The 26,200-nt window shown below is 41.2% G+C and overlaps 1 protein-coding gene across 4 annotated transcripts in view; it reads right to left on the bottom strand.

The window, feature by feature from the left end:
• Positions 1-25,958, bottom strand: part of LOC121284020 (periostin-like) — a 101,595-nt gene extending 75,637 nt beyond the window's left edge. The window contains exons 1-2 of one of the 4 annotated variants that reach the window (XM_041198945.1): positions 25,675-25,958; positions 25,304-25,402 (exon numbers count right to left, since the gene is read on the bottom strand). In XM_041198945.1, the coding sequence (XP_041054879.1) occupies positions 25,304-25,402; positions 25,675-25,793 (218 nt within the window). In that variant the 5' untranslated portion in view covers positions 25,794-25,958. The remainder of the gene's footprint in view (positions 1-25,303; positions 25,403-25,674) is intronic. The other 3 variants (XM_041198947.1, XM_041198946.1, XM_041198948.1) reach the window with 3 other exon arrangements.
• Between the last annotated feature and the right edge of the window lie 242 nt (positions 25,959-26,200).

Genomic DNA, 26,200 nt, shown 5'->3' with positions numbered 1-26,200 from the left:
ACAGTTTGTATGCATATACACCCAGGTTCCTCTCTGCTCCTACACCCCTTTTAGAAATGTATCCTTTACCTTATATTGCCTCTCCCTGTTCTTCCTTCCAAAATGAATCACTTCACACTTCACTGCATTAAATTTCACTTGCGATATGTCCATCCATTCCACCAGTCTGTCTATATCCTCTTGAAGTCTATTAGTATCCTCCATACAATTCACAATACTTCCAAGTTTTGTGCTATGCAAATTTTGAAAGTGTGCCTTCCCACTCAAGTCTAGATCATTAAGGAGATTCAAGAAAATTCAAGATCAAGAAAAGCAGTGGTCCTAGTACCAATCCCCTGGGGAATCCCATTGTATACCTTACTCTAGTCTGAAAAGCACCAACAACAACTACCCTCTGTTTCCTGTCACTCATCCAACTTTAGGGTCATAGGAATAGGAGTAGGCCATTCAGTCAGTTGAATCCATTCAAACAGATCATGGCTGATCATCACTTTTTCCCTACTATCCGCATTTACCATGATGCCATCGGTATCCAGGAATGATCTATTTCTGTCTTGAACATGCTCAGTGATTGAGCTTCCACAGCCCTCTGGAGAAGAGAATGCCAAAGATTCACCACCCTCTGAGTGAATAAGTTCCTCATCTCAGTCTTAAAAGGCCTGCCCCTTATTCTGAGACTGTGTTCTTTGGTTCTAGATTCACCAGCCAGAGGAAACAGCCTATCTACATTTACTCTGTTAGAACTTTGTATCCATGCTGCCACCATCCTTTTCATTTCATGGATTTCAAATTTGCTGACAAGCCTGTTATATGGCACTTTAACAAATGCCTTATGGAAATCCATCAACTGCATTACCATCATCAACCCGTCACGTTAGATCATCAACAACTCAATCAAGTTGGTTAAACATGATTTGCCTTCAGCAAATCCATGCAGACTTTCCTTAATTAATCTACATTTGTCCAAGTGACTGTTAATTTTGTTCCAGATTATCATTTCTAAAAGCTTTCCCACCATTGGGGTTAAACTATAGTTTATTTTTAGACCCCTTTCTTGAACAGGTGTTCAATATCTGCATTACCCCTGTACCTAAACAGAACTGGAAGATTGTGGCCAGCACCTCCACAATTTCCATCCTTACTTCCCTCACTATCCTTGGATGCATCTCATTTGGTCCTGGTTACACATCAATATTAAATGCAGCCAGCCTTTCTAATACCTCTTCTTTATAATTTTTTAAATCTCAGCTAACCCCTTTTTCACCATGACTTTGGCAGTATCTTCTTCCTTGATAAAGACAGATGCCCTCTGCCTCCATGTATAAATCACCTTTTTGGTCCCTAATCAGCCCTACCATTTATAAGCTGAAAGAAGGATTTTGCATTCCCTTTTCTGTTAGCTGCCAAATTCTCTCATAATTTCTTCTTGCTTCTCTTATTCCTTTGTTTCCACTTGTCCTCCAAATTTTCTACATTCAGCCTGGTTCCCACGGGTGTTATCAGCTTAATATCTGTCATACGCACACTTATCTTGCTTCGCCTTCCTTTCTGTTTCCTTCGTCATCCAGGGAGCTCTGGCTTTGTTTGTTTTCTAAGTTTTTTTTGGCCATTCATCTTAATTGTCTGGAAGCTGTCAGGAACATGCTCACCATTTCCCAGTGCATACTCTTGGCAGGCAAAAACTGCCCCTCAAGACCATGCGTTAGTCCATGCAGGGGAGGCGATGGCATAGTGGTATCGTCACTAGACTAGTAAGCCAGAGACCCAGAGTAATGGTCTGGTGACCCAGGTTTGAATCCTGTCACAGTGGAATTTGAATTCAATAAAAATCTGGAATTAAAAGTCTAATGATAACCATTGTCGATTGTTGTAAAAATTCATCTGGTTCACCAATGCTCTTTAGGAGAAGGAATCTGCCGTCCTTACCTGGTCTGGCCTACGTGTGACTCCAGACCCACAGCAATGTCGTTGACTCTTAAATGCACTCTGAAATGTTTCTCTGTTGTATCAAACTGCTATAAAGTCTCAAAAAAAAAGAATGAAACTGGATAGACCAACTGGCATTGACCTAGGTACCAGAAATGACAACAGCAAGCTCAGTCCTGTTGACCCTGCAAAGTCCTCGTTACTAACATCTGGGGGCTAGTGCCAACATTGGGAGAGCTGTCTCACAGACCAGTCAAGCAATCAAGCAACAGCCTGATGTAGTCATCCTCATGGAATCATACCTTACAGATAATGTCCCAGACACTACCATCACCATACCAGTAAAGGTGGTGGCACAGTGGTATACAGTCAGGAGGGAGTTGCCCTGGGAGTCCTCAACATCGACTCCGGACCCCATGAAGTCTTATGGCATCAGGTCAAACATGGACAAGGAAACCTCCTGCTGATTACCATGTACTGCCCTCCCTCAGCTGATGAATCAGTGCTCCTCCATATTGAACACCACTTGGAGGAAGCAATGAGGGTGGCAAGGGCACAGAACATACTTTGGTTGGGGACTTCAATGTCCATCACCAATATTGGCTTGATAGCACCACCACTGACCGAGCTGGACGAGTCCTAAACGACATAGCTGCTAGACTGGGTCTACGGCAGGTGTTAAGGGAAACAACATGAGGGAAAAACCGTACTTGACCACATCCTCACCAACCTGCCTGCTGTAGAGGCACCTGTCCATGACAGTATCGATAGGAGTGACCATCGCACAGTCATTGTGGAGACGAAGTCCCGCCTTCATACTGAGGATACCCTCCATCGTGTTGTGTGGCATTACCACCATGCTAAATGGGATAGATTTCAAACAGATCTAGCAACTCAAGACTGGGCATCCATGAAGCGCTGTGGGCCATCATCAGCAGAACTGTACTCAAACACAATCTGTAACCTTATTGCCTGGCATATACCCCACTCTACCATGACTATCAAGGCAGGGGATCAATCCTGGTTCAAAGAAGAGTGCAGGGGGGCATGCTAGGAGCAGCACCAGGCATACCTAAAAATGAAGTGTCTGCCTGGTGAGGCTATAACACAGGACTACTCCAGTGCCAAACAGCATAAGCAGCAAGTGAGAGACAGACCTAAGCAATCCCACAACCAATGGATCAGATCTAAGCTCTGCAGTCCTACCACATCCATTCGTGAATAGCAGTGGACAATTAAGCAACTCACTGGAGGAAGGTGCTCCATCCAATGATGGGGGAGCCCAGCATATCGATGCAAAAGATAAGGCTGAGTTTTTGCTCCAATTTTCAGCCAGAATTGCCGAGTGGATGATCCATCTTGGCCACTTCCAGAGGTCCCCAGCACCACAGATGCTAGTCTTCAGCCAATTCGATTCACTTCACGTGATATCAAGAAACAGCTGAAGGCACTGAATACTGCAAAGGCCCTGACAATATCCCGGAAATAGTACTGAATATGTGCTCCAGAACTTGTCACACCCCTAGCCAAGCTGTTCCAGTATAGCTACAAGACTGGCACCTACCCGGCTATGTGCAAAATTGCCCAGGTATGTCCTGTCCACAAAAAGCAGGATAATTTCAACTTGGCCAATTACCGCTCCATCAATCTACTCTCGCTCATCAGTGAAGTAATAGAAGGGGTCTTCAACAGTGCTATCAAGCGGCACTTGCATAGCAATAGCCTGCTCACTGACGTCCAATTTGAGTTCCGCCAGGGCCACTCAGCTCCTGACCTCATTACAGCCTTGGTTCAAACATGGACAAAAGAGCTGAACTCCCAAAGTGAGGTGAGAGTGACTGCCCTTGACATCAAGGCTGTGTTTGACCGAGTGTGACATCAGGAGCCTTAGCAAAATTGGAGTCAATGGAAATCAGCGGGAAAACTTGGAGTTATACCTAGCACAAAGGAAGATGGTTATGGTTGTTAGTGGTCATCTCAGCTCCAAGACACCACTGCAGGAGTTCCTCAGGATAGTGTCCTTGGCTCAACGTAGGGCTAGGGTTAGGGTTAGGGTGCTTCATCAATGACCTTCTTTCCATCATAAGTTCAGAAGTGGGGATGTTTGCTGATGATTGCACAATGTTCAGCACTATTCGCGACTCCTCAGATACTGAAGCAGTCCATGTCCAAATGCAGCAAGACCTGGACAATATCCAGGCTTGGGCTGACAAGTGGCAAGTAACACTTACACCACACAAGTACCAGGCAATGACCATCTCCAACAAAAGAGAATCTAACCATTGCCCCTTGATGTTCAATGGCATTACCATCACTGAATCCCCCACTATCAATATCCTGGTGGTTACCATTGGCCAGAAACTGAACTGGACTAGCCATATAAGCACTTTGGCTCCAAGAGCAGGTCAGAGACTAGGAATCCTGAAGCAAGTAACTCACCTCCTGATTTCCCCAAAGTTTGTCCACCATCTACAAGGCACAAGTCAGGAGTGTGATGGAATACTCCCCACTTGCCTGGATGAGTGCAGCTCCCACAACACTCAAGAAGCTTGACACCATCCAGGACAAAGCAGCCCGCTTGATTGGCACCACACCCACAGACATTCATTCCCTCCACCACTGACGCACAGTAGCAGCAGTGTGTACCATCTGCAAGGTGCACTACAGGAATTCACCAAGGCTCCTTAGACAGCACCTGCCAAGCCCACAACCACTACCACCTAGAAGGACAAGGGCAGCAGATAGATGGGAACACCACCACCTGGAAGTTGCCCTCCAAGTCACTCACCATCCTGACTTGGAAATATATTGCCGTTCCTTCCCTGTTGCTGGATCAAAACCCTGGAACTTCTTCCCTAACAGCACTGTGGGTGTACCTACACCACTGGCACTGCAGCGGTTCAAGAAGGCAGCTCACCACCACTTTCTCAACTAGAGTGGGCAATAAATGCTGACCTAGACAGTGAAGCTTACAACCCATAAATAAATTTTACAAAGTCACAGTCAGGATTTAGTCAGTTAGTTCCCACTTACAGCTTGCCAAGCTGGAGGATATTTCAATAACTGAACTCAGCATCATTCTCTGCCTGCAGTCATAATGGAATTATGCAGGGAAATGCATGGTTTCTACTGTTGAACTGCTCAGCATGGTCTATTTGAAATCTGCAACTCATTGTTTAAGCCATCACTGATAGGGACCAATATTCCATCTCACTGTAATGCAGAGTTTCAGACCATTGCTGAAGTTGGCCTCACAAAAGATGCTGCCTGAGATTGCAGCCCTTAACAAAAAGTTAATAAATAATGCAGCAGTAAAACATACAGGGAAAATATTTCCCCTGGTTTCCACGTGTGACCTTAAACATAAACACAGCAGGAAGATTTCCCGTGTTTATTCTCTCCAGTAACATCATTGTAAAAATACCAAGTTTATGATTTCACTAGAAACAGCAAATGGAAGAAATCTTCCCACCACATTTATGATTCCCAACATAGGAGGATTGAGAGATAACGTTCATCTTCGTTGATAATCCACATGCAAATTTTAGACGATGTGAGTTACTTATTTTAGAGTCAATACAGCTGGTAGCAGTAAAGCACTCAATACATTAGCGACTGTGAAAGAAAGAGCAATTGAATCATTCCATTGAATCATTTAAGCCAGACAACAAATAGAAGCGTGTATTATGTCTACAGCAGTAAGCCAGACAGGATTTCGTTGAACAGACATCAGATAGCACGTTTGCAGATTGAACATGTTTGGAATTAAGACAACCGAGGGTCCTCAGGTCCACTGTGACTGCACCTGACTGTTGCACAAGCCTGTGAATCATGTTACATTGCTGCAAAGCAAATTGAAATCCACACCCTGCAGGTGGGAGCTTGTCCTGCACAACAAAGCCAAATCAGGCCACTTTTAATTGCTATATACACGAGCACATGCCTAATTCGGAACAGCTGCTAACCTGATGAAGAAAGAAAAGGCAGCTGTTGGCTAACCGGGGTAGGAGACAAATAACTTTACTGTGGAACCAAGTGATGTAAAGAAAGATCAATGTTAAAGTGTGCAAACAAATAGACTTCTTTGCAATCATTTAACAGTAATTGATTAGGTTCACTGACATGTCACATTCCAGACAACTGAATGTTATTGTGGGAAGATCGAGGTAATGTGGTGCTCCCTATGCTTTATTTTTTCAACTGGTGTTTGATTTAGAAGACACGGAAAATAAATGTGCCACATCTGCCATTTGTCTGGATCAAGGAATTGGGCCAGCATGTGTCTTCTAGCAGCAGGACCATGGCCAACTGGTATCGCTGGCCTCATTTCTTTATTGCCGGTGAGCTGAGCAGAGTCGGTCTACCTCAGAGGTCATGGGCACAGAGGTCAGGGTCACACAAGGGGTGTAAATTTGTCCTTGTCACATGCCAGCCAATATCCAGACAAATATCCTGGATGTGGAGGCATGCAAATGGTCAGGGTGGGAGTTGAGTGGTGACTAGCAGGGGCCTGTAGATTTAACATGAAGCTTGGAGCAGTATTCCTTCTTCTTCCGTCTCTACAGTTCAAAAAATTCAAAATTACATTTTTGTGGCAGTCCCAATGGTCCCTGAAGGCCTGCCCATTTGGTTGTCAAATACTTGAAGAAACTAACCACAATAGGGGGCATGCTGAAGACTGCTGCAATCAGATATTGCAAGCGGTATCAAACATGCATTATGTTTCACATTTGTATATGCATATTTCTGACAGCCATTTCAGGCATTTTCCATGAATGCCAATGGAAAAGCCTTTACCAATATGGTAAGTGGCACATTTCCAATGAGAAATGAGCATATGCATGCCACCTGCCATTTTGGACCCATAGGCATAGGTGTAAACCAGGCAATGCAACTTCTAACTTCTATTATATGGATTGATTTGTCATCAGTCTGCACATCCAAAAGACAGCACAGCACTCCCTCAATGCTATGTTGAAGTGTTTGTCCAGATTATATTTAAATCACTGGAGTGGTATTTGAACCCATAATCTCCTAGCTTAAAGACAATGAATGCTATCAACTGAGCTAATACTGACAGTATGGAAATTCATATTACATTATAATGGTACTGAAGAAGTTGTACTTCCACATAACTAATATAAAAATGTTATATATCTTTCCAAAAATAGTTGACAAAAATAGTCAAAAATAGTTCAAATAGCAGGTATATGATGACCAGCAGTGCAATATGGGTTATGTCCCATGAGCACAATACATAATTTAGGAGTGACGCTCTCACAAGTCAGTCATGATCCTGAATGGAATATGGAACAGATAACCATTAGATGCAGCTGCAAGCTTCTCAGGCCCATGGCTGTTTCTCAGGCATTGGAATTATTGGCAGCCTATTGGACAAAAAATGATTGGGCTGGGGTGGTGGGGGAGGGGATGGTGGAGTAAATAATGGCAGTAACTTTTAACCATGGTTTGGGTGTAAAACTGGTTTCGATGGTATGGAATAGGAAATTGAGCAGGATGTATTACCACTGATCTGATAGTGTTAGTTTTGCACTCAGAAGTTCAAAATTACAACCAAAGTCAGAGTCCTAGCATCGATTTTTCCAACTACCCTGGTAACCCACAGACTTTCCGGTTGGTTAGGTAATGGCATGGTGCCATCTTCTTTGGATGATCTGCACTGGAGACTCCTACAAGCAGTCGACCAAAGGAAGAGGCTGCAAGCCAGGAATGTATTTTGCTGCCTCATTCATACAGCTCAACTTGACATGTGCCCACTGCTGTGCACCCTGAAGAGCTTGGAAAAATAAGGTCACAGATCAGTTAGATCAGGAAGCAGGTTCCTTGCCCTGAAGGGCATCAGTAAACTAGGTGGGCATCAGCTGGCAGTTGCATCTATCTTATCTGTTCCATATTCCATTCAGAACCATGACCTATTTGTGAGATTGCCACTCTCAAATTGTGACAAATCGATAGCAAATTATCAGATCAGCTGAGTTTAGTTTCACAATTCATAACCTCTAGGTTTCCAGTTTGGTGCCATAATCACTAGACCCCTATACTCAGTATGCTTGGTACCAGAGAAGATAGCTGTTTTTATAGGAATTCCAAAACAAGTGTTACACTTACTTAGCTCAAAGCAAACCACTTCGCACTGTGTAAAAGTTATTAGAAAATAAACCAATACAATTAATGACTGAAGTAATACTTTGGACTTTGAATTCCTGAGCAGTGGATTGGTAGGAATGATCTGCAGCCTTTGAGTGTCCCTATGTATGTACGTGCTGTATTATACATAGAACTTAGGAATGTGATGTCTGCGTACATTATGTGACTTATCGAAGAAAGTGGAACACTCCTGTTTGCAGCAGTATAATCTGGCTGACATGAGTAAGGCTTATTTAGTGGGCTTCATTTGTGATCGCCCAGTAAATACAATAAAGGCAAATGCATACGTGGCTTCAAAATATTACAAACCGACTAACTACTGTCTGCATTATCTGTTCCCAGCAGAAATGATCTTCTCCTGCATTGAGACTTTTGGAAACTGAATTTACATTTTGGAAGGAAGCCATCTGGAAAAGTAAACATTCTTTCCAGCCAGGATTACAAGGCATCTGTACACTTGGGACATAATATTAAGTTCAATAAGCAACACATTTCCACTTGGTAAAAAACTTTTAAGGGAAAAAAGTATCACCAGACTGCAGTCTAAGTGGCCAATTCCATATATTCCACTGAATGGCTGCGCACCAGAAAATTATCTCAGCAGAGGTCATTACAGAATACAAGCCCAGAACTGCTTCTGGAGAAATCACTGGACAACAACCAATGTCAATGAACAGAGAAACTTATGGGTAGAATTATGCCCTTGATGGGCCGGCGGGTCCCACCAGCTCGGTGGTGAGCGGGCAGCTGATCGCCGCTGCCAAAAAGGGCCCCACCCCCATTTTAAGTGGGTGGGTCAATTAAGGGCCACCCAACGGAAAACGCCTTGCGCTTCCTGTTCGGGGGGGGGGCGGTGGGGGATGGGGAGGGGTTCCCCAACTGTCAGAGTGCACTCTTTCTTGCATGCACGCAAAAGAGTGCATATCTCCCTGAGGCAAAGTACTGCCTCAGGAAGATCGTTGAAAGGCTGGCAAATATAAAAAATAGAACAATAAAAAATTCATTAACATGTCCCCCTCGTGTGAAAATGTCACACACGAGATGGGACATATTAATGAAATAAACAAAAACTTTATCAAACTTTTTTTAAAACCGCTATCAATCCTCATCCCGCCACTGGATGAGGTTTGTACAAAAATCTCCTACCCGCCTGCCCGCTGGGTCTGTGCGCCAAGCCGAAGTTCGCACGGGGCCCTCAAAATCCTCGACGATTGGCAATTTAAGAGCCTTAACGAGGCCTTTAATTAATGGCGGGCACGCGTCCCACTGCATAGCGGGCCCGCCGACTGAAATATCGCGATGCTGCACGCTGACGTCGGGACGCTCACGCGACATTTTAAGCACTAGCATGTGGGCTCCGCCACCCGTACGCCAGCCAGAAGATTCTGCCCAAATAATGGGCCAGACTGAATTAGTATCATGTCTTATCTCTGAAGCAGGTGACGTACCTCTCAAGGCTAGAGTTTCTTTATCAGTCACAAGTCAATATTCCCAGTGAACCGGAAAGTAGGTGCCAGCTTAACAATGAAGAACTTTGAGTAATTTACCTCCCTGATTAGCCTGCAGTAAAAATAAATCACTTGATTTTCACAAAAACTAACATTTGCTGATGTTAATCTGATTGTTAGGACTGATGAATAGTTAACACCTGGAACGTTAACTTGTCTGTTCTCTCCACAGACAGCATTTGACCTGACTGTTTCCATCTGTTTTTATTTCAGATTTCCATTACCTGCTGCAATATATTTTTTAACTACAGATAATTTGTACAAAATCAGGAACTGCCTCGAAGCTGATTTCCCATCATGCCAGTATTCAAATGTCAAAGGCTTAACAAAGTCCAGCTTTTGCATGTACACATCTCTTCAGTGTTATCTAATGTAAATATACACTACCACATCTAAGGTTAGTAATGCAGATTCTTCAAAAACTGAAACTCGTGTACACTTTTTCCTGTAAAGGCAATTTTTTATCTTGAGACTCAATAGTAAGCTCTGCACAAAGTAAATTTAAAAATATTTTCTAAAAATACATAGGACCAAGGAGTGACATTGCTATCCACTCAGCCTCCTCTAAATGGGTAATGTAGGCTCTATTCACTTTTTGTTACTTTCTTACCCTGTAAAAGGAACAATTTTACTCCTAAAGAATAGGCAGACAGATTATCTATCCCTCAATTTCTGTAACGATGCCTTATAATCAGAAACTATGAGATGAACAGGCCTCCCTCGGGAATGCTTGGCTGCTGATTGCTCCTCCCAGCGATGGAGTAATTTATCGCATTTTGTGGCTCCTTCCTAAGCTAGTCAACATTAGCATGGCAATCTTTTTGCAAGTGTGAATACAAGCTTGTGTCTTTCTTCCCCTTAATGTGTCAACATGACTCATTTTTCTTTTCAAGCCGGAAGCTCCAAATTTTCAATCTTTTTATTGCCATCCCCCTTCCTTGTTTTTTCTTTCTGGCCTTTGTCAATGCTGCAAGGACATACTTGAAAGTAACTGAAGATGTAAATTCCTCTAGTTTTCCCCTCTTTCTCCAGTATCTGTAGGGAACTGCCTAGTTGGCTTCCCTGCACAACCGTAAGGCTGACATTGAGAACTTGATTCGTGCAATGTGAATCTCTATCTTGCTCGTGTGGCAAAGCACATTGAGATCCAAGTCATGCCGTGGGACTGTGCAAACTCTTTGCCTTCTTAATTGTCTTTTTTTATGCTCATTCTGATTAAAGATGATACCTCAGAGTGATAGAAAACTTTCAGCTCGTCAAGGTCTGACAAGTATCCAACATTCTACAGTCTGGTATGTCATGGGTCGAAGGAAAGGATACAGTCTATCTACATTTGTCTGAGCCCCTTCCTCTTCCACAAGCTTAGAAAAGAACCCTTTATTACACGACTGGGACAATTCATACCCTAATATTTCCTATCCTTTTGGTTTAATTCTAAGGGTGGGATGGATGGGGGTATTATTAAAATAAAAATTATTGCTGAATTGTGCACTTTTGTATTCCTTTCACTCGGAAGAGAATTACGGTCATTGGAACTTGAAAACATCGAAGACGTCATCCCACATGCCTGAACTAGATTCCAGCTTGCTAAAAAAACACAGCCCCCAAGATCTTTTTGTATTTCACAGATGTTTATCTAATTATTGTAAGACTGGATAAATGAGTGCTTTCATCATTCTTATTGAGCCATTATATATAACAAATACATGCTTCACTGCTGGATTACCAAATGTTTTACTAATAATTCTAGTTAAAGCACTTCTTTGTTGCTTGGGAAGTATTAAAGGATCATTATTATAACTGCATGGAAACGGCAGATTCTTGGTTGTTAACATATTCTATTTAATGAAATTGCCAACAGAAAAATCACCCACAATGAAGGACAATTAAACTTTTTTCAAAAATAAAGGAGATACAGCCCTTAGAGAAAAAACTGGCTGCCTAAGACATTTCCAATATCACTAAATCAAATTACAGACTCTTTTGGGATAGAAGAAGATCATTCAGTCTATCGTACCTGTAGCGGCTCTTTGAAAGAACTATCCAATTTAGTCCCAGTTTTTCCTCATAACTGCAAATAAATCAACCAATTGCCTTTTGAAAGATCTTGAGAAAATTGATTCCACCATCCTTTCAGGTAATACATTCCGAATCTTAGCAACCCCCTGTGTGAAAAGATGTATCCTCACTGGTTCATTGCCAATTGTTTTAAATTTATGACCTCTGTTTATCGACCCACCCGCCAGATGAAGCAGTTTCTCCCTGTTGGTTCCAACAAAACCCTTCATAATTTTGAACACCTCTAATAGATCTCTCCTTAACATTCTTTATTCTGACGAGCACACAGCCAGCTTCTCCAATCTCCCCATATAACTGATGTCTCTCATCCTTGCTATCATTCTGGTAAATTTCCTCTAGACTCTTCAAAGGCCTTTATAATCCTTATTAAAGTGTGCTATCCCAAATTGCACACAATACCTGAGCTGAGATCTAACCAGTGATTTGTAAGGTGAAGCATGACTACTTTGTTTTTACATTCAATGTCTAGATTTGCAAAGCCAAGTATCCTACACAATCTTTTAACTGTGGGGAACAGCATTGCACATTTTCCTTCAGTCAGAAAAACTTCTATTCATAACCACTCACTGCCTCCCATCCCTTAGCCAATTATATATCCACATTACCACTGTCCTTCTAAAAACATGTGCTTCTATTTTCTGAATAAACCTGATTTATGATCATTTATCATGCCTCTTGAAAGTTGGTATACATGACATCTGTTAGTTGTATATTAATTCTGTTTAAGTTTATACAGTCAGCGGGCATTAACTGAGGATTCACTTGAGCCCCTATAAGTAGACACAGACTAAAAATTTGGTTATTGGGGTTAAGAAGTGTATGCTTGCAATGTGTAACTCCATAAATAATGCTCAAGAACTGTGTACATATTGGCACCAGATCCATTATTTACCAATTGGCTTTCTGGAATAGACCATAATAGCAAAGATTAATTGCCCAAAGATGAAGTTTAGAAGCTAAGAAGACATTTTTCAGACAGAAAACTATAATCCGAGTGGTGTTATAATTATGATGTCTATAAGGTTGTTATGTTTTAGGACTGTGTCTTTAATTTAGGGTAAAATGAAAGGGGTCATGTGACCTGTTCTGAAGTCTGCCTGACAACAGACCTGGTTGAGAGGGTTGTTAAGGATTAAAGGAAGGCCCAGATTATTTTTTCTAGAAAGAAGATGCAAGGTGTTCACACTGGGAGACAATAGCAACAGCATTTGCATTTACAGTATTTACAGCAGAATTTGTGTTTACTGCTAGTTTTCAAAGTCCCAGGAGGGTGTTGAAAGTGTCAGGTTGTATATAGTTAAGCTTTAAACTGTCCATTTACTTCCATGATAATAGAGAGTAGGGATCTCAAAGATAGATAATCAGCATATCTATCTGGATACAGGGCCCATGTGATTCATGCTGCGATGTGTATGGGCTTTGGGAGAGGAAGGGTTTCTAAGATATCCCTGAAACTCAATGATAGAGTTAGGCTGCCAGGATCCGGGAGAGAAGAAGCAGCTAGAGGCAGAAAGTCTCTATGGTTCATGGCGCAGGGATGTGGGCTGCACTCAAATTGAAAAGACCAAATTCATGAGGATTTGAAATGAGACTAGAAGATTCACCTAGCTTGTGCAAGGGGGAGACTCACCAGGAAAAAACCCTCATCGTGAATGGCAGCTCTAGGGTTAAAGGTTACCAGGCTGGGAAAGGAAAGTAATATAAGTAAACCCTCAAGACTAAAAGTCACTTTGGAGTACGTCTGAGAAAATCAAATGACTACTTAAGGGACAGCGTAAAGTGTGAAGTGGGTTTTCAGCTGTGTTAAAAGTAAAAGTGAAAAGTTCTCAGTTTAAAGTATAAGTCACCTACAAAAACAATGTTTAGTCAACAGTGCTTTTGGCCAGGTATAGTAAAAGCCTTAAAACATGAAATCCTGTCATGTCATCCTTTCAGCCTTTCCAATGTTCTCTGAGTCTGAACCATATGGCCAGTAGAAGAATAAATTGGATATGTGGACTTGGGTTACATTCCTACCAAAGGGGGAACATTGTCATCTTTGACCAGAAGTAAAATCAGAAGTAAACTATTCTACAAGCTGGGTGTTCATCAGTTGGATAGCTTTGAAGGTTTGGGCCTTCAGTTAGAGGTTTTGGATGAATTCTACAAGAAAGTTTGCCTATGGGGCAGAGTCAGACTGATAGATTTCAGAAAACAGATGGGACTTCCATGGAAAAGTATATCATGGACTTTAAAAGATTGCATTAAAGATTGATGAAGTTCCATTTTGGGATTCCTGGATCAGCACTAACATTTAAATTTCTGAATTGTGCAAAGTTGTCTCCTAATGACAAGCTCCTGGTTCTGACTGGTGTTTGGTTCTTGGAGAGGGAGACCTTGTTGGATCTGATATCTGCTTCCTTGAAATAAATTCCCAGGGAAACAGTCATTTCATTTAGCCTTCATGGAGTAAGTGGGACATTTCACACTAATACAATAAATAGGGGATTCAATATTTGCCAGATTTTGGAATGGTCCAGATACTGGATACAGACATTAATACAATGGAAGGATTAAAGACAGCAGAATCACGATGAACCTTTAGCAGATCTGGACACCACCGGAGAAGACAGAATTGGAACAGCAACAATAGGCGAATGAATCCCAGGAATGCCAATGGAACAATTAATAAGTGCTTCAGGTGTGACTTGAAGTATCACTATGTGATTGATCGCCCAAAGAGGAAAGGCACGGTCCTCTTAGTGACACATGATGAAGAGAATTCTCAGGAAAAGGATAAGAAACAGAGAATCCAAGCAAATTATAATGGTCACAAGGAGTTTTAGTCCTGTAATGAATGTGTTAATCTGGGACTGATTTAATTGCAGTGCTAGATAGTCTTTGTACTTTGACAACATGTGGAGCAGACTGATTGAAATATTGCTGAAGTACAATTACTATCTAGCACTGCAATTAAATGAGTCCTAATTTACGAGGCTAATGTAAGAAATTAGTGAAAAACTTGAAACCTGTTAAATATCAAAGGACACAGCCATGCCCCATTGTAAGCCTTCATTTGGCACATGACTTTATTGAAGTGTTTGCCATGGATCTAAAGGTGTGAGTCAAAAATAGAAATATTTTCATTTGACATTTTATAGACCTGGTGGCCAGATTTTGTCATTCTACAATACTACTTAATAAGGAAAAAGGGTTATTGTAGACCAAATCCTGGAGAAATGAATAGGGATCGGGCTTGGGGCACCAGCCAAGTTTCTGAATGATAATGGAGGGGAATTTGCCAATACTGAGTCAAGAAACATGTGCAAAAACATGAATATCGTGGTCATGAATATCGCAGCTGAAAGTTCTTTGTGAAAGTTTTTCTGTGAAAGGATTCCTGTGGTGAACGATGCAATACTGCATAAAATTTTAGCTGATCAACCAGACTGCAAGTTGACAACCACTCTGGCATGGGCAGTTTATGTAAAGAATTCACTCTTGATGGGTGGATGGTACAGTCCCTATCAATCAGTTTATAGACCAAATCCCAAATTGCCTTCTGTGCTGTGTGATAGTCCTACTGCTCTAGAAAGCACTACAATTAGTTTCATTTTCTTCTGCACATTTGAATAACTTACACACAGGAAGACAGGGCTTTCATCAAGGCTGAGGTCTCGGGAAAGATCCAGAGAGCACTTTGGCACTGGAGGAGACCACCTAAGACAGAATTTAACTCAGGTGATTTGGTGTATTATAAAACAGAGAGCTATAGGGAATAGAAAGGCCCTGGCATAGTAATAGGTGATGTTGGTAAGATAGTATTTATCAAACATGTCAATCAAACTGTTTAGATGCATTCCTCACAATTAATCAGAATTAATTACCAAATCTCACACTCCTGTAAAAAGGTACATTGAACTTCATATACTCATGTGTTTTGTGATGAAGGTCCTAAGGAACCAAGTATGTTAAAACAAGGGTTGGATAATAGTGATGTGAATGATCATGACACACTGGACAGAGCTGCCATATCCAAAGGCTCAGAGTGGGTACTTGGGTGATTTAGAGAAGTCCAGTGAATGAAGGGCTGCAGTAATTATGGCATGTGCATGCAAAGTTACTGACAAGTTTAAATATTGGTTGAATATTCAAGATGACCACCAAGAAGTGAGGTTCATGGACTGGCAGATAGGGGTGAAAGGAGTGGAGAGTAAGATCAGTGCAACTACTGACAACTGACTTTCTGGAATAGAATTCATTACTGCACTACCTTCATCACCCCTTCCTGTTACTTCATCAAGGAACTTAATAAGGTTAGTCAGACACAATTTGCCTTTAACATATTTATGCTGGTTGTCCTTTATTAACTCTTATTTCTCCAAAGAAAAAGTAAGTTTATCTTTGAAAATGGCCTGTTAAGAAAACAAGAAATTGTAATATTTTCCTTCTGGTAATAGCCCTGGCATATTTTCTTATGTATTGGAAGCCAGGCTGTTTGGGTTGTAGCTATGGTAATTGGATTAAGGGCTAGAGTGACTGTAAGGGTCGAAAGCCAACAGTGGATTTGATATGTTAGTGGACCAAGTGGAACTTCAATCAGAGTTTTAAATAAAGCAATAGCAGGAATAGTTTTGACTCGAGTTGTTTTAAAGGTGGTACATGCAGGTTGTAAAAAGGTGTAAGGAAATAAGATAAAGATAGGGCTTGTTTGTTTTTACTAAGAGTCAAAGTAAAGAACAATATAATCATTTCTGAGAAGAAAGCATTTCTGAAGGGATTAGTTGAGATAATAGAGAGATCAAAGGTAAGGAATGCACTTAAGGAAATACTGAAGCCTAAGGGGGTAGCTGCTTAGATCTCCCAGAAGACACCAGGCTAGCTGGTCAGAACTCCCAGAAGACATTGTGAACAAGGCCAGATTAAAAGAATCAGTTGCTGTCAGCCTCAGAGGGTACTCCATGGAAAAAGCACTGTGTGGTAAAAATTACTGGACTTCTATAGATTCTAAAATCTATAAGGATAGTTGCTAAACAGAAAAGGGGAACATTAGTTCTTGACAATAAAGTTAATATTTGTGGAACTGTTTTAAAGTACTGTTTGCTGTATGAAGCCATTCATGTGTTTTAGCGTCATTGTGTTTTATTTGTTTTTTTCTTTTTTTAAATATATTTTTACTTTACTATAAAATCATCACATGTAGTTGGAGACAGCATTTCCTGATTTCACAACCACTCCTCATAGTATAAAAATTGCAAAAAACATTTTGGTAGCTGTTTAAAGTTTCCCTCTGGGATTTGAGCAGCTTGGTACTTACTATCCACTGTGCCATACCAAGTTTCTCATAATTTCACCCCCCACCCCACCCACCCCACTGACATTAAACTGATTGGCTTATAGTTTCTAGGTTTATCCCTCTTTCCTTTATTGTAAAAGGAGTGGCCCTCTGACACCACTCCCATAAACAAGGAGGATTGAAACATTGTGGTCAATGCTTTTGTTACTATCACCCTAGCTTCTCTCTGCAAGCTAGAATGCATCCCACCAGGACTGAATAATTAACTTTGAGTGATGCCAGCCTATTTAAAACCTCCTTTCTACCCATTTTAAGCCATTGAATATTTCTATTCCCCATCCTTTACTGTGACATTATCATCCTCTTCTTTTGTGAAGACAGGTACAAGCACTTATTCAGTACCTCATCATGCCCCTGCGCCTGTGTTCACAAGAAAAATGTCCTTGTCTATCTCTAATCCCTACCACTCCTTTAACCAATCTTTTATTTTTGCATGTTTGTAACATATGGTTAGGTATCTGGGTAGGTTATCTGCTAATCTTTTCCCATGCTCTTTCTTTGCCCTTCTATCCTTTTTCCATGTCCCACTGTGGCGAGTAACTCACCCCCTGACTTCCCAAAGCCTGTCCACCATCTACAAGGCACAAGTCAGGATGGAATACTCCCCACTTGCCTGGATGAGTGCAGCTCCAACAACACTCAAGCTTGACACCATCTAGGACAAAGTAGTCTACTTGATTGGCACCCCATCCACAAATGGTTCACTCCCTCCACCACCAACACACAGTTAGAGCAGTGTGTACTATCTACATGATGCACTGCAGAAACTCACCAAGGCTCCTTAGACACCACCTTCCAAACCCACAACCACTACCATCTAGGACAAGGGCAGCATGAGAAGACCACTACCTGGAAGTTTTCCTCCAAGCCACTCATCATCCTGACTTGGAAATATATCACTGTTCCTTCACTATCACTGTGTCAAAGTCTTGGAACTCCTTCCCTAACAGCACTGTGGGTGTAACTACACCACATGGATTGTAGTAGTTCAGGAAGGCAGCTCACCACCACCTTATCAAAGGCAATTAGGGATGGACAATAAATGCTGGCCCAGCCTGTGATACCCATATCCCACAAATTAATTTTTAAAAACTAGATCCAGCACTGTTTCTAGTTCTCACTGAACTAGAAATATACAGATTAAGCAAGTGCCTCTATATGCTTTTAAGAAATTCTTCTCCCTCTCTGCTCCTTGTACTATATTTCCCTCTCTATATTAGGATAGCTGAAGTCCCTTACTATTACTGTTCTATTATTTTTACATTTCTCAAAAATTTGCCGACAGATTTATTCCTCCTTCTCCTTCTTCAGGGATCTATAGTAAACACTCATAAATGTAACAGCTCCTTTTCTGTTCCTGAACTCCAATCAAATAGATTCAGTCTTTAAAGTTTCCAGTCCCTCTGTAGGATTATAATATCATCCTTGTTCACTACTGCCACACTCATCCTGACCTTTCTCCTTCCTTAGCGCTCCTGAATTAATTGGATCGAGGAACTTTCAATTCCCACTTCTGGCCATCTTGAAGCCAGGTCTCCATGATAACCATTATATCATAACCCCAAATGGCAACTTGGGAGTGGACCACGTCAACTTTATTTATAATACTCCTCACATTCACACACATGTAATCCACATCATGAGTTGGCTTTGCTTTTTTCTCCTTTCGGATTCCTGCTCTAGTTAAAATTATTTCTTTGATGGTTAAGTTTCACTTTGGAATCTGAAATAGTTAGATGCCTTTGCTACAAATGCTCACTAAGGAAGAGAAATGTTAAGTACTGTGGATGCTGGGAACCTGAAGTAAAAACAGAAAATGCTAAAGATACTCAGCAGGTCTAGCAGCACCTATGGAGACAAAAAGAGCGGGGGAAATTTAATGCTGACTCTGGAAGTGGGCTGGGTGTGGGGGGTGTAAAATAGGATAGAAAGTGTGGGTTGGAAACCCTATTGCTTTCTCGACTCCCTCCAATTAAGTCTAGGATGGGGAGGATCGAGGATGACCTTCCTGCCCCAAGGTCATTTGAGGCCCTTAAGTGGCCAGTTAAGGGCACCATTTCACTGCCACTGGTATTCAACCAGCAGTGGGTGAGGGCCACATCATGTGGGTAAACTACCAAGTGAACCCTGGCAGGCATACCTGCAACATGGGGGTCGGGGTTGTCCCTCCTACTTGGGCATCCTGTGCCAATGGATGGAGGAAGGGACCCTTAAGAAGACACTACCCTTCCCGTCACAATTACCCCCTCACTCCACCCATTCCTGCCTCTCCCTTGCTGGGACCTCACTGACTGGCCCTTGCGATCCCACCTCATTCACCTTCGTCCACGGGCTCCAGACTTGACCTTCATTTTCTGGCCTCCTACAGTACTGGCAGTGGCCATCGCTCCCAGTGACACTTCCGGTACTGGAGAGCTACCAGTCTCTGATTGGCTGGCAGTTCTCGGAGGCGCAATATTGATCTGTACCTGGAAGTCCAGTGAGAAATTGTCCCTGGTGGAGTTAGGAACACTGGGCTGCCTAATTGGATTTAAAACCAATGGGATTCACAAAAATGGACACTGTGGTATGGCCATCAGTTCTCCAGCTGGTGGATGGGCCCGCCACTGTGACCATTAAATTCCACCCAAAATCAACGTTTCAGGTCGATGACCTTTCCTCAGAAGTGGAAAAGGTTAATGATGTAACTGGCTTTAACCAGGTACAGAGGCAGAGAATGGGGGTAGGAGAAGAAGGCCACAAGGGATGATGGCACAAGACAAAAAGAGATGACAATAAGACAAAGAAATATAAGATGGTTCCAGAGGAAAAGGGGAAAGCAGAATCATCAAAAGCAGCTCCAGTTTGAAACAATAAATAATCCAATAAATAAATGGGAGGAGAGGTAACGAAGTTAAATTGTTGAACTCCATGTTGAGTCCAGAAAGCTGTAAGGTACCTAATCAAAACATGAGGTGCTGTTCTTAGACTTATGTTGAGCTTTATTGGAACAGTGTGGGAGGCCAAGGACAGAGAGGTCAAAGTGGGAGAGGGACAGAGAACTTTCTCAGAGTTTTATCTCAGTAAGGAATCCCTGACTAAGAGTGAATTTCACAAGTATGATTTATTGCATAATTATTTTAATTTCTAGTTTTTAAGAAATTCAATATGCAGATCACAGTTGCTTGTTGCTTCAATGTATTGTTGAAAGTATGGGACAATAACTTGATTGGCAATTTAAACTTTTTACACATAGGTCAAAAAATATGCTTGCTTTGATTTCAATGACTATAAACTACAAGGAATTGTTTACATGCCTTTGAATTTGACTTAATACTAATGCCTTTATGAAGAAACAGTTTTGGAACTCCTTAATTAGTGGAAGTCATAACATACATTGTAAATATTAGACAAAAAGAAACATGTCGACATACTTTAATTTTGTTTAATCAACCAAATTGATAGCGTAAAAGCTCAGTATAAAGTTTATGAACCAAAGCCATTGAGGCTTTGAAGCCTTGAGCTATGCGCCTCAGTCTTCTAAAACCACACCGTGTGCAGATTATTGCTGAGAAGAGAGACACATCTGAACTTTTCATCTTGCACTCATCAGGACCTGCTCAAGACTACCAATATAAAGGGAAAAACAACAATTTACACTGGATGTGAAGAGAGTGCTGATTGGTTGGCAAGTGACATTGGCATGGAGAATGCACCAGTGATGCTGAATAACAGTTAACCGTCAAGCAGTTAACTGTTCTTTGCAGACAGAAAGAACATGCACATACATGTGCTTGCTTCAGCTAAACAAGTGACAGCCATTAGCTGACTCATTCCTCAGGGCAATGCCTTGACCAATCAGGGTCAAGCTGCCTGGTTTAACTTTCAAATAGTGCATGGGTCTCTGGAATACTAGTCCAGTGACAATACCATTATGCCATCACCTCCTCCTGAATATGTGCATACATCTGATATATTGGCATTAGTTTGTTACTTTCCTTGTAGGAGTTTAGCATGTGTTGTGATACAGTGATGCTGCAGCTACCTAAGATTTGTATTAACACAGTACAGTGCCAAATCATCAGGTCATATTATATTGCGGAATATGTGTCAGTCTGGGTTCAGTGAACTACACTTGCTGTTGTCAATGAATACTACTTGTTCTTTACATCTTTACATCCTGAAAAATTATTGTTCTGAGGGAGTATTGCCTTCTACATAAGACTGAAAATGATTCAACAGTATGTTGCCAAAACTTTTTAGGACACTTTTAATATTTAGTTTTGCACTAGCCTGTGTTTATTGGGGCCAATTCTCAAGTATATGGTGTAGTGGGATATCTCTTTCATAGGGTCATATATAGCAAAATCACGGGGAAAGTGAGACAACCTCTTGGAGTTGCGGATCACATCTGGGGATCAAGACAATCAATTCAACCGGAGTTGTATTTCCATCTTTACCTCAATATGCTAAACATTGCTTTATTTCAATGCATATTTGGTTTTATCATTGTATTGCTAAAAGCCATTCACAATATTTGGGTTCCAACTAGACAAAGTTGCATTTATTGCAGGAATTGGTAGCATCCTCACAGGAGGGAACTTTATCCAGGATAAAGGCAAGGGCAGAGCACTTAAGATTTAAATGCTTAGAAAATGGGATGGGTAGATTTTCATTCCATGAACATTTAACTGAGGCTAAGTGGGTGTGCACATTTCCTTTGTAAACCAGGTTTGACACCACATTGAATTTATACTCCATGCAGTGTTCAACTAAAGGAAATTGAGACTGTGTGGTTTGAGGGGTGTTATTCCACTTCTCCCTGGAGGCAGGTAGGTTTACATTCCCAGTTCATGTTGGTCTGAAGCTCAAATCACTTCACCAAACCGGAAGTTTTAACACACCTTAGTTATAAAGACAAGTACTGAATGCACTAGAACAATTTCACTATGGACTCTGAACAATTAGGACAAGAGAGTATTGTTGGCAATATTAGTTAACCTGTTTATTTTAAATGCAGTGTAAAATTAGCAGGGAAATGCCATGTAAACATGTTAAGCATTCATCCACTATTATTGGAAACAGAAATTTTTCAGTCTTAATGATTCATTATAAAGGCACAGGCAGAGCAGTTGGTCTAAGATGGTCTATTACATAGACCAACTTAGACCAACTGGGCACTTCTACTGCTACATCAGCCCATCTACCACTGAAAGCTCATTCATGCCTTTGACATCTCCAGACTCATCAGTTTTAATATTCCAGCCAACCTTCCTTTCTACACCTCAATAAACTCCAGTTCATCCAAAATCCGGTTGCCTGTATCTTATTCCATACAAGTCCTGCTTGCCCATTACTTGTTGACCTACACTGACTACCAATCACTTGGAATGCCAACTCTGGTTGGGTCTATCTTGAAGACTCAATCACATGACATCCAATTGCATGACATTAATTAATCTCAAAATATAGAGCAGAAATTAATTGTCTACCTTTAAACGTTATTGATATTCCCTCATTTGGGTATTGGTCATTAGAAGTTAATTTAACTATTATACCTCATCTGAATGGTTGGCTGGGAAAGAAAGAAAGTGTTCCTCTCTTTAGCACCACCAACTCTCACCTTGTTCAAAGTTCATAACAAAAAAGTTAAAATTAGATGTGCTGACTTTTTAAATTCATTTATGGGACGTGGGCATTGCTGGCAAGGCCAGCATTTATTGCCTACCCCTAATTGCCCTTGAGAAAATGGTGGTGAGCATTTACCAGCTCATTATAGTTCCAACTTCCTTTTGTGATATGTACTTTTTTAGTGACTAGAAATCAGTAGCATTAAATATCATGCTTTTGAAAATTACTATGCACTTCTGGTTATGATTGTCTCAATTACACTTAACAGACATATATAAAATGAGAAAAAAAAGCCTTTGGTATGCACTGTGGACTTTGTCCAAACCACATCACAAGTTGATTGATGTGTTCACTAGTGTTGCAAAATACAGAAACAATTGTCTAGATGCTATGATGTGAGTTTGGTAGACCTTAATTGGGATGGGCATGATACTAACCAACAAATACACAATTGATGCCCAGGCATGAACCAATGCACGACCTAAGATTTCTCCAGGTTTGCCAGTAGCGTCATTGAGAAGTTCATTCCAGGAAACTCCTGGACACTCCAAGGGGATTAGCAACTCTCTCAGACTCCTACATTTCAAATTTAAATTTTTCATCCTTGTTCTTAATTTGTTCCATGGCTGTGTCCATCCCTATCTCTGTAACCTCCCAACTTTACCACCCTTCACACAAACTCTCAGTTCCTCTGATTTTGACATTGGAGAAATCACATAAAATTTATGACACAGATGAAGGCCCATTGTGTCCCTGCTGGTTGATAAAGATCTGCCCAGCCTAATCCCACCTTCCTGCAGTAGGTCCATAGCTCTAGGTCATGGCTCTTCAAGGAGACATACAAGAACTTAAATATGGTGAGTGCTTCTGCCTCCACCACCTTATCAGCCAGTGATTTCCAGGTCCCTACCACCCTCTGGGTGAAAAAATGTTTCATTTCCCCTCTAATCCTTCTATCAATTATTTTAGATCCATGCTCCCTAGTTTTTGACCTCTCTGCTGAGTTAATAGATAATACCTAATCAATCTATCTAAACCCCTCATAATTTTATACATCTCAATTAAGTCACCCCTCAGCCTCCTCTGTTCGAAGAAAAATAACCCCAGCCTATCCAATCTTTTCCCATAGCTAACATTTCCCAGGCCTGGCAATATCCTTTTAAATCTCTTTTGCACCCTCTCCAGTGTATTCACATCTTTCTTGCAATGTGGTGATCAGAACTGTATGGAGTACACAAGCTGGAGTCTAACTAATGCGGTGTACAGCTCTAGCATAACCTCCCTGCTCTTATATTCTTTGCCTCCGCAAATAATGGAAAGCATGTCACTATGCCTGCCTTACTACCTTCTTGACCTGCCCCACTACCTTTAAAGATCTATGGGTATGCAATCCAAGGTCCGTCTGTTCCTTCACACTGATCAGTATCCTCCTGTGCATTATGTATTCTCTTGCCTTGTTACACCTCCAGAAATGCCTTCCTGCTTTCATCTCATCATTGGCAGCTGTGCCTTCAGCCACCAAGACTGTGCACTCTGGAATTCCTTCCCCAGCTCAACCTTTGAACCTTACCTCTTCGACCAAGTTTTTGTCTGACCCTCCTAATATCTTCTATTTTGGTTCAAGCATTCATTTTTTGACCACATCTCTGTGGTGCAATTCCCATCACCGCCCCCATGCCCACTCCACCCCCAGCATCATAGGTGTTATATAAATGCAAGTTGTTATGATTTAATGCCAGGTACTATATGTCCCAAACTTTCCTAACAGTTGCTCCACTCATGTAGAAATTCCTGTTGAAACCTTCTTTTACCAGTATAAACAGGCTCTTGTCATAGAGTAGCTGTCAGCAAATAAGATTTTGTAATCACATTTGAAGGGAGTTTTTTATAGATAGGGAAATTAGTTTTTAAATTTTGGGGGTCTCGTGGCTCAGGCAATACACTCCTGCCTCTGATTGAAGATGTTCTGGGTTCTAGTCCCATGCCAGCACTTGTTGGCCATGGAAGTACCCAGCCACTGGTGCAGGCAAGCCACCATGTATCGATGCTAGCTTCGAGTCCAGATAAATGGGGAGGGTGAGTGGCAGAAGGGATATGAGGCTGTAAAACCACCTGCCAAATCAAACATGAAGGTGGATATTACTGGAGATGGAGAAGGGCGATCGAACAGTATTGTGGCGACCCCATGTAACATGGGGAAAGCCCAGGGTTTTTAAATTTACAAAATATCAAAGTCATTCGAATACCTGGATCTAGAAAAGTTCAACTAATGTTAATTGGGGTCTCATTCCTTTTCCCAATCTGTGGCACCTCTTAAATATCCTGATTTCCAAATTTCAAAACATCCCTAGCTGACTCTAGTAATGCAATATCCATCGAGAAAGTGAAATCGACCTGCTCTGCAATCAAGATAATAAACTTTCTTATAATCCAAGTTTTGAATGCAATAGATTCAGATCGAAAAAATCCAACCAAGCAAACCAGGCTCAAAATTCACACTTGTAAAAAATGTATTTATAACTCCTAATCCAAGCGTAAATCGATCTATCTGTTTCCCCCAATTCGGAACCGTGACACAATAAGTTTGCAGCTGGCTACAAAGTTTCAGAGTAAGCCAACTGTAATTTCATTATCCTGCTCCTGAATTGTTTGAGTGAAAGGTTGCGATGGAACTTACGCTTTTTTGCCGCAGATGGACTTTCGATACCAGTTCCTACAAGTGCTGAAGTATTTCTTTTTAGTCCCAACCACTTGCTGAAGGGCACACACATTAGGTCTGCAAACAACAACAAAAAAGAAAATGAAGTGAACAGAGCGACTGAAGCGGTGTAATAATGTTAAAGAATGAATAAGGTGGTTTGCAAGTAAAGCCACTTGCTAAATTAGTCTGAAAAGTTTTAACATTGAAACTGTCTCGGAAGTTTATTTTAAAGTTGGTAAACGCTGTTTGCTGCAAGTAGATTTTTATTGTACACATATTCGCAATGTATATTTTCATTGTTTTATGTTACTTTTATATTCAGTTGAAAACTAAATGTATTTACTTACCCCTTATCCTTTGCTCTGATTCGACTGTGAGACAGTATTTTGTCATAGTAAGATGACTCGGCTTGATCAAAGCATGTTAAAACAAAGAGGCTGAATGTGCTTAAAAATAAAAGCTTCATCTTGGCGGCTGTACCACCTTCGCAGCAGTGAAATTGGACTGGACAGGAGAAAAGCAGCTTTTATACAACAGCTGAGCCCGGAGGAGGACCAGCCCAGACAGACTGTACCCACCCCGAAAAGAAAAAGCGAGATCAGGGAGCAAACTGACTGCCGTTCACTTCCAAAGCAATAAAATGCAGACTGCCAGACCAAACTCCTATCGGTTAACCACAGTCATGAAAGTTATCGAGAAAGCCCCACTTCCATTTAAATAAATATAATCGTTCAATTTAACAGCCCAGACAAAAAAAAATCACACTTTTTAAAAATAAATCCAAAACCAAGTGTAAATTGATTCATCAGTTGTACACTTCAGCAAATTTATAATTACATAAATATGGTTGTCTTCCGAGAGGCTGAAACGGGT

The sequence above is a fragment of the Carcharodon carcharias genome, chromosome 11 (assembly GCF_017639515.1).
Source record: "Carcharodon carcharias isolate sCarCar2 chromosome 11, sCarCar2.pri, whole genome shotgun sequence".
NCBI classification, from domain to species: Eukaryota; Metazoa; Chordata; class Chondrichthyes; order Lamniformes; family Lamnidae; genus Carcharodon; species Carcharodon carcharias.
Note: the sequence above shows the minus strand (reverse complement) of the source record. Positions and strands in the feature narration are given on the sequence as shown.